At 48.7% G+C, this 9310-nt stretch overlaps 2 protein-coding genes across 2 annotated transcripts in view; one reads left to right on the top strand and one right to left on the bottom strand.

Annotated features, from left to right (window-relative positions):
* The window catches only part of TSPAN6 (tetraspanin 6), an 18655-nt gene extending 16640 nt beyond the window's left edge, over positions 1–2015 (top strand). The window contains exon 8 of the mRNA XM_015428021.1: positions 650–2015. The gene's annotated coding sequence lies outside the window, so the exon portion shown is untranslated. The remainder of the gene's footprint in view (positions 1–649) is intronic.
* A 4479-nt stretch (positions 2016–6494) lies between these two features.
* The window catches only part of TNMD (tenomodulin), a 19238-nt gene continuing 16422 nt past the window's right edge, over positions 6495–9310 (bottom strand). The window contains exons 5-7 of the mRNA XM_015428025.1: positions 8898–9048; positions 8082–8251; positions 6495–7183 (exon numbers count right to left, since the gene is read on the bottom strand). Of these exons, the coding sequence (XP_015283511.1) occupies positions 6974–7183; positions 8082–8251; positions 8898–9048 (531 nt within the window). The 3' untranslated portion in view covers positions 6495–6973. The remainder of the gene's footprint in view (positions 7184–8081; positions 8252–8897; positions 9049–9310) is intronic.

Raw genomic sequence — 9310 nt, forward strand, 5'->3', positions numbered from 1 at the left:
TAAGGCCAGTACTGTGGTAAACCTAAGCTGTGTAAAGAGTGCATATGGTGCTAGTAAGTGGGAGAAAACTTTTTATCAACACACAAATCTGTCTTATACTGGATCAGACCCTTGGTCCATCAAGGTCAGTGTTATCTACTCAGACTGGCAGTAGCTCTCCAAGGTCTCAGGCAGAGGGCTTTCACATTGCCTCCTACCTCATCCTTTAAACTGGAGATGTCGGGGATTGAACCTGGGACCTTCCGCATGCAAAGCAGAGGCTCTTCCACTGAGCCACAGCCCCTCCCCTGCTCCACTTGTCTAGTAGAAGCAGAACTGAAAATGCAGGTTGAACAAATTTGCATCGCAGATGGTGGAATTTGGTTCGGCTCAGCCCTTATGGACTGAAGTGCCTTATACAGAATCAGGTCATTGGTCTACGCAGTCCAGTGCAGGGACGCTAGGCCTGGCTCAGTTTGCTGTTTAGTGAAAGGACTTCAGTGTAATAATCTTCTATAAGCAAAAGTCACACAGCTTTGTATTTCAATGGAGCTTCACGTGTACCTGTGATGCTATATTTTCTCGCAAGTTCCTCAAATGCATGATGGGATTTGGTTTGAGCACCACCACCTCTAACTTTTGGCATTCTCCATTTTTTTTTCCCTTTCAGAATTTTGGGACACTTTATAAAACATGGAAAAAATAACACTTTTGAGAACCACTTCCTTGCTTCCAACCTGCTGAAATCCCATTTGACTAGACCGATCCCTTCTGAAGCTGCCTGTTCTTCAGGGAACCGGATGCAACCATGGATGTTCTTCTCCTCTGGGGATGTTGTCATGGCGGTATTTTGAATGAGTGCCGAATGGGACACTTAGCTGTAGGGGAGACTGTGAATAGGTCTTTCGAGAAGGGAGAGTGGTTTACTGCATGGCTCCAGGCATACTGAATTGAGGACCTGGCTTTCTGAAGGCCAGGCCTTACAGCAGGAGAGAATTCTGTTCAGGCTGTCGATTTTGTCTCCGTGTCTTTGCCACTTGATTGATTGGCTGTTTAATTTGGTTTCCTGAAAGCTGTGCGTTACTCAAATCTCCGTACAGGTGTCACGTTGAGACAAGGAAGCAGACGAGCACAAGGCCGCCACTCCTTGCAGTAAACCAGTATATCCTTGCAGTTGGATTTTGGGAAGCCATAGATAGTTGAGGACACTAAGGTCATATTTTGCACAAACCGTACTGAACCTAAATGTGTGCTAAGCCGCTTCTGGCTCTCTTTTCTCTGAGGCAAGAGCAGCCGTGGACCTTGGGGGGGAAGGGAACCCCGGTACCCCTGAGCTGCTCTTCCTTGCTGCCAGGGTGGTCTTTCTTCATCCCTTCCCAGAACACCTGGATCAGTCCTTCTTACCGCAGTGATCCCTGTCGAAGTATCTGGTGCTCTCTTATTCATACGGGACACATCCCAAGTAACTTCAGCTAGTGCTGATTTCTCGAGGTCTTCTCCTGATCGCTTGCCTATTTGGGAAGGAAACCTGTGTGTGTCTTTCGTTGTCTCGGGAGGGTGGCAGTCTGCATTCATTCATCGCTCCCTCCTCTCTCAGAATCACATCCCGCGTAGCTGGTCTTGTCGGCAGTCAGCTGGATGCCGTCAGCAGCAGAGCAGACTGCCAAGGTGAGGCAAGGGGGGGATCGTTCCTTTTTGTGCCCGTAGAAACGAGGGCCAGCCTTCCCAACCCTTCCCTGCCTTTTGGCAGGACCTCGGCTCGATTTCCTGCATCCTTCCCCAGCTGAGGTTTTTGTATTTCCTTTAAGTACTTTGATAAAGCCTTGAGTTTTGTTCTGTTTTTTAAATTGGGATGTAGCGAACTTTTTGATTGTGCTCCGAGGCTCCGCGGGGAGCCGTTAGCCTTAGCAATCACCGCCCCGCTGGGTTGGTGTGATTTTGATCCGTCAGTATTACGGGATGCTTTAAACACACGGGGGTGTTATGTATTAAATAGAAATCCTCTTGTCTTGAAAACAAAATAAAGAATTACGTGCTTAACGCTCTTTGCCTGTTGCCTCTTGCAGTTGAGTTCCAGTGAGCCAGTCCTTTGGCTTATAGGGCTGAATTTGGACATCCTGAACAAAGCCTCCCTACCCCACGACCCCGGGCCTGGTGTGCCAGGCAAGAGTCCCGTCGCACCTTCCCGACTAACAAAATTTGTGGCCGGGGGGGGGATGAGCTTTCGTGAGTCACTGCTCACTCCTTCAGAGCACGAACCTGGTAAATTCCCAGGCTGGCTGACTCGCTGGCTTCCTCTTCCCTTACTGCTGAGACGGAAGACTTCAGCTAGCTCCGGTTTGTCACGGCTTCAGAATGCAAGCTGAGGTCTGTTTCTTTCCCGGCAACCGTGATTTCTGAACGAGGATTTCCCCAGGGTTTAAGAATCTTAGTGACTGGGAAAGGAACAAAGTCCCATTAAGGAAGGCAACTAGATGTCAGGACTAATTTGGACTTCTATTGAAGGGTTCGATCCCGGAGGATTGGGGGCGGGGGCGGGTAGGGAGGAAGTGCGTGAGCGATCCTGGCAATCGACTAGATTCATACTCATTGCAACGAAGAAGGTTTGTTCCTGGTGTCAAGAGTGGAGCCTGTATTTCTGGGACTGCTTTAGGGTTTGTTTGCTTTTTTTGTCCATCAAGGGTTTGTGTACTCTTGCATCAGCCAGAGGAATTGGGTCCTTCTCAGGGCTGGCTCCAGGTTTGGGGCTCCGGGGAAGATGACCTAGTGCCCCCCCCCCGAGAATATCCCCCCCCCCGAATGCATCCTAAAGCAGGGAGAAGAGTAGAACTCCTTTTACGTTCCTTTAAGCCTCGTCTACCACCAAGGCTTAAAAACACAAATTGTGCTCTGTCCCCCCCCCAGGCCACTGCAGGGTCCCTCTGACCTTTGAGGTGATCTCCTGTCCCTCCCTGGTGGGGACAGGTGAGCCAAAGTACCTCTGGCAGAGGGCCCACCGTTGACCAGAGTCTGAGCACATATTCCACAGGGCTGCGCTGACCCTTTGCACTCGCCCTGGTCCCGGCCACGGATCTCCCCCCCCCCAAATGAAAATAAAGACAAAACCCAGAATATATATACATTTTAATGTTTCTGTTCCTGGAGATTCGATGTCTAAATGTTCACTAAAAGCGACACAGCAAGCCGCTTCGTGCTGACAAGCGTTTAAGCGTTTATCAACAAAAGTTAAATGCAGAGCAGAATATTCAAAGGGAGGTCATTTTGTAGCAAAAAAAAGCAAACTAAGAGCTAATCCTAAAAGTTTGCTCAGCCTGAGCAGCTATATAGTTCCAATAGTCTTGTAAGGCGAGTCTGTAATGAAAAGGAATTGCATTATCATCGCCTATGCTAGTTAGCCTTTAGGGGGTGCCAAAGGCCTCCTTTTGGGCCTTTCTAGGCTTCTCGAAACAGATGTGCTTTGCTTATACCCTGGCTGCAGGACAGCCAGACCTTTTCTTCCCTTCATGGGCTTCTGTTGCAAAGAGTGCATCTTTCCCAGCATTGAAACTGTCGTGTTCTGCTGCAAAGAAAATTATTCTTCTCCACTTAGCGTAAGCAGAAGTCACAGAAGATGGCTTTCATGGGGACTTCTTAAATAGTTCCTACATAAGAACAATGCCACAGATCCTTCCCCACCTGTCTGCAAACCCTTCTTTCCCCCCTTTTCCAAAGTTATGCCATGATTTGGAGGTCTTTTGGTACTGGCATGAAGAGGAAGAAGAGACTGGATTGATACCCTGCCCTTCACTATCCAAAGGAGTCTCAGAGTGGTTTACAATCCCTTCCCCACCCCACAACTGACACCCTGTGAGCCCAGTGAGCGTCAATCCATCTATCCAGGGCTTTTTTTGTAGAAAAAGCCCAGCAGGAACTCATTAGCATATTAGGCCACACCCCCGACAGCACATCTCATTAGCATATTAGGCCACACCCATGTTACCAGAAGTCTGGTCCTCCAGCCACACCCACCTTTTGCTTCTTATTCTGTTTACCTTGTTTGTTGTCAAAACCCAGGGCTTTTTTTTTTGTAGCAGGAACTCCTTTGCATGTTAGGCCACACATCCCTAATGTAGCCAATCCTAATGAGTTTCTGCTGTTGGGTGTGGCCTGTTATGCTAATGAGTTCCTGCTGGGTGTGGCCAACTCGGGAGCCAGCTGGAACTTTGTTCCTGCGCGTTCCTGCCCAAAAATAGCCCTGCATCTATCACATTCATATGCATTGATGGGACTATGCTGAAGTCACCAACCTCCAGGTGGGGCCTAGAAATCTCCTAGAATTATGACAGATCTCCACACTATATCAGTTCCCCCAAAGAAAACAGCTAGTTCACAGGGTAGAAGAAGAAGAGATTGGATTTATACCCGCTCTTCACTACTCAGAGTCCCAGAGTGGCTTACAATTTTCTTTCCCTTCCCCTCCCCACAACAGACACCCTGTGAGGTAGGTGGGGCTGGGAGAACTCTTTCAAGGACTGCTCTTGAGAGAACAGCTCTGAAAGACCTTGTGACTGACCCAAGGTCACACCAGCAGCTGCATGTGGAGGAGTGGGGAATCAACCCAGGTTTCCCAGATTAGAGTCCACACTACACTAAACTTGCTCTGGGGAAACTGACAGGGCGCGCTTTAGATCTTGTCTTTTAACGGAATCTCAGCAAGTTACAGCAAGCGTGCGTACACTCAGTGCGCAGTGGACACTTGGTTTTTAAAAACATGTGTGTTGCATTATTCTCATGGTACATTCAACATGTACAGCTGAACATGTGCTACACCCCCCCCCCTCCATTTAGCCAGTTCTTGGTTTCAATTGCAAAGTGAATGTGTGTTGGCTCTTTCGTACAAATAGATGTGCACATGTACGTGCAGGATGTACGCTGGACCGTCAACAGGGATGATGTGTTTGTCTCCACAGGGAGCCCCTTAAAGGAAGGGAAACTGGCAATGTTCTTGGCAGGAAGTGCTGCTAATGGGTAGCAAAGAGCCCTTTGTTAGTTGGCAGAACCTCAGCCAGGCTAAGGGATAAACCGGAGCTTGGTCAATTTTGTTCTCCCCCCCCCCAAGTAAAACTGACAAAGCACCCCATAGGGAAGGAGAGATGCAAGTTTTCCTCTCTAGTGCAGCTCCTGTATTTCCCCAGTCCCTTTTCTAAAAAGGTGACATAGCATGGATACTGTCCTGCACTCAAGCAGGCCTGTCTGTCTCTGGCAAAGGGGGATGAGATATTGTCTAGTGCTTTGTGGGGCTTGGCCAGAGACTCACAGAAAAGGACGTAGCTTCCAACCAAATTAACTTGCTTCTCAGGTGAGTCAGGTAGTTACTCTTCTGCAAAAAAGTTGAGTGGAGGGAATTAATGGATAAAGGCTGCCCTCTTGTGGATGTTGTGTGGAATATAGGGAAGAGTTAAAAATGTGCGTTTTCTAGCAAGGAAGCTGATTAGAGAGGTGAGTGGGGAATGAATTATTTCTTTCCTCGCATGTATCATTCTTTACGGGTCGTGTGGCCGGAGACAAAAAGAGCTTTAGGACTTGGACTGCAGAAGGAAACGTACACATCTGTGGTGCTTTAGGTGGCTACAGCTGTGACGCTCCCAACACGGTTATATTAGAATATAGTTACTTTGGCATTCACCTTTCAGCAGAAGATCATCATACACTTTTGTTTTAAAAATGTGCAGGGAAGTTGTGTGAATTGCAGCATACAGCATGCACAGCTTTCTCTTCCTCTCCTCCCAAGATGACCCTATGCTGTCAGTCAAATGTGGAAGTTCCGTCTGTTCACCTTACTGCAGGGAAGGGTTCTCGGACATCTGTTGTGATGAAACCAGGGGAGGAATGGTGATACTTCCTTGCCCCACAAGCAGAAAGGGGGAGAGCAGCCTGCTGCTGAAGTCCAGCAAAAGGAAGCAAACATCACAGAAACCTATTTACTGATATGCTCCAGAAAACATGTGTCGGATAAAGGTATGCCTGATGCCTTTTCAGTATACTTCAATTCTTCGTGCAGGGCTCGCTCAAGAATTCCTAAGGGTTCAGCTGGGAAGACCAGAGGACGGGAAAAAAGAAGAGGACAAGAAGTCCAGCAGCGAGCTAGACTCTGGTTCTTCCGGAGAGGACTCTCTGTCAGAGCAAGGGGCAACAGCCCCCAAAAGTCCTTATAAATTACGGAAGAGAAGGGGAAAGGAGAAGTAAAGGCTGAAGGACTCTGAATTGTGCCTTTGAGAACTTTGAAATGGGATGATCGGGGGTACTGTTTTCAGACAGTTAATTTTAAGCTTTAAAAGGGAAAGTATTATAAATGTTTGACTCAGTTTATAATGTGATTAATGATGGGAAGACTTGAGGTCGCTGAGCTAGTAGGAGGATCTCCTCTCTTGGGTTTTTAGTCAGTAGTGGGTTCTTTACTTTATCCCGTAATTGTAGTTTCCCCTCCCTTTTCTTCTGTTATAGTTTTTGTAGTGTTATAAAAAAACAATAAAAAATCCCCTCCGGGGGGTCCAAAAGAAAAATATCTTCATGCAGGGCTACAGTCATTTCACATGCCTACTCTAGCCGATACTTTTTCCATGAAGGAGACTTGGAATAATTATTGCCTGGGGATGAGGGATGCTAGGAATCGAACGCTTTCTGGAGCCCTTCAATAATTAGGTTTCTTTGGACTGTTTTGAGTTCTTTTCCTTCAGCGTACAGCTACTCACCCAAGCTGCTCCTGCTGTGGGCATGAGAAGGCAATTGGGGTGGGGGGAGGCTCTAGCAGGGCTCCTGCCCCTTTTGGTGGGGGCCTGTTGACAGGCACTAGGAAGGCTTCTAGTACCACCCTTGTTCATTTCAGTGTGGCTTCTGTCCAGTCACGGGAATGGGAGCTAGAATATTAGTAGCACACGTATGCCTACTGGGCTGGCCTAAGTGTGTCTCCTGTACTGTGGTGTGTTTTTGTGCCGGAGTTTCTTGCCCTGTGTGTTTACACTCGCCCCAACATCCGCGCAATCCACCAGTTGCAGGGCATAATGACGCGGCAAATCACTCTCCCTCCTTGATAACAGTAGGGGTACGGGTAATATCCCAGCAGAGGCTCACACACCCTCCGGCAGTATCGATGGGCACGGCGGCAGCGGGCACAGCAGTATCCTCTTTCATCCCACATGGGGTGGAACTCGAGCCCGTTTTCTGTCTAAGGGGGGGGAAACAGAATAGGTTAGGTACAAAGCCTTGGTCTGGATTACAGGGTCAAGATGAAATTGAGTTGACCTCCCAGGTAATGATAGGCAGGTAGACAAGGGGAGCACCTTTTACTAACATAATTGGGAGTTGGGGAAGCCTTCTGAGTGTAGCTTAGGAACAGGAGAAACAACCTGTTAGCTTTGTCAGTCTTAATCCTAGTGACTGCTGCTGCCTCCTCGATTTCTAGGAAGGTGAAATCGACTTTACGAGTTTGCTGGCAAGGGCTGCTGGAGTCAGTTTCACTCCTGAAGGCAACAACCTGGTCCCTTTAGCAAGGGGGTAAAGGTAAAGGTTTCCCTTGCTCGAAAGCCAGTCGAGTCCGACTCTAGGGTTGCGGTGCTCATCTCCGTTTCAAAGCCGAAGAGCCAGCGCTGTCCGAAGACGTTTCCGTGGTCATGTGGCCGGCATGACTAAATACCAAGGCGCACGGAACGCTGTTACCTTCCCACCGAAGTGGTACCTATTTATCTACTTGCAATGTCTTGCTTTCGAACTGCTAGGTTGGCAGGAGCTGGAACTAGAGACGGGAGCTCACTCCGTCATGCGGCACACTCGGGTCTCGAGCTGCTGAACTACCGACCTCCCACAGCCTGCAGTTCAGCGTCTTAACCACTTGAGCCACCGCAGCTCTAGCAAGGGGCTACTCTGGACTTTTCCAGGGCATATCTTAGAGCTCTATGAAATCCTAGTTCAAGCGGAGACCATGGGAAGATCTTAAGAAGAAACACATGCGTGCTGACAGCTCAACCATGTTGCCTCCAGATCTACGAAAAGTTCCTCCTCCTCTGGAAATTCTAACGTTCAGCACGGAATATCATCTCAGGGTTTGATCCTGAAGAAAGACTTACGTAGTCGTTCACAGGTAAGTCCTGTTCAGTGAGTTGGCGGGCGTGACGTCTGGGGCTCGGTCTCGCTTGCTTGGCCCAATGGTTCTCTTTCATCTCCTCCTCTCTTGGCCTGCTTGGAGGAAACCCATCGTCTGCGTAGCCTTCATTGTCAAAGTTGAGGGGCTCTGGTTCTGAAAGGGGCACGAGGCAAGCAGTTAGATCACAAACAACTCTTCCAGCAGAGCACACAAAGGCACAGCAAGATGGCCCTGGATGTAAGATGACCCCCCCAAAATAAATGTTTGAGCCCCCCCAGACTGTGATCTCCCTGTGCTCCACCTCCCAAACCTCCAGGAATTTCCCAACCCAGAGTTGGCAACCCTAGGTTTCAAAACCTCTGGCAATGTTACATTTGTAATACCACTGCGGCACACAGAGTGGCTAATAACTTTTGACAGACCTATCTAGCATGAATCAGTTCAATTCCCCCCCTCCCACCGCCAGCTGAGATAAGACAAGCTCTGTGTTTTTGGATTTTGGAAAATGCAGTCCTTTGAAGGAGACAGTTGTTTTTCTTTTTTTAGCGGAGCAAAGCCCTCTGCTGCACAAAGGCTGATAAGGAACTACAGCTGGCCTCTTCACAGGAGAAAGATCTGGCTTGGCTGCCCATATTGCTTCCGCCGCACTGAAATCCAGTTCTACCATGGGCGCAAGCTGTGGTTTTGTGTCTGCATTTCGCACAGCAGTTTCACGGCTTAGGAAATAGTCCTGTGATGAGGTTTGTGTCCGCTAACAAAGGGGGGGGGGGAGGTCTGTTAACATTGCCCAAGACAGTACCTGTTAGCAAGGTTGGGTGGATCCAGTATGTGGTCACATTTTTGCAGAGGTCGAAAATCTTGGAGTTCTCCAGGAAGTCTTTGCTTTCAACAGGCTTCTCCCCTGGAACCCAGACCACGGATTGCTCCAAATAGGTGGTCACTTCCTCACTCTGTAAGATAGGAAAGAGACTCTCTACCTAAAGCTGTTAACCTAGAGCAGTGATTTTGACAGAGTGGTATTGCCCAGTCCTTTTAACTGAGTAGAGCTGTATGGCTCCCCCCCAGGGGTTGTTTCTTAGAAAAAGAGCTAGGGGAACTCATTAGCATAACTCATTAGCATATGCCACACCCCCTGACATCACCGGAAGTGTGTCATAAGGCCACACACCCCGCCCCCAACAGTCCCGGCTGCCGGCGGCCTTGCAGCTCAAC

The sequence above is a fragment of the Gekko japonicus genome, unplaced genomic scaffold (assembly GCF_001447785.1).
Source record: "Gekko japonicus isolate JY-2015 unplaced genomic scaffold, Gekko_japonicus_V1.1 scaffold1022, whole genome shotgun sequence".
Lineage (NCBI taxonomy): Eukaryota > Metazoa > Chordata > Lepidosauria > Squamata > Gekkonidae > Gekko > Gekko japonicus.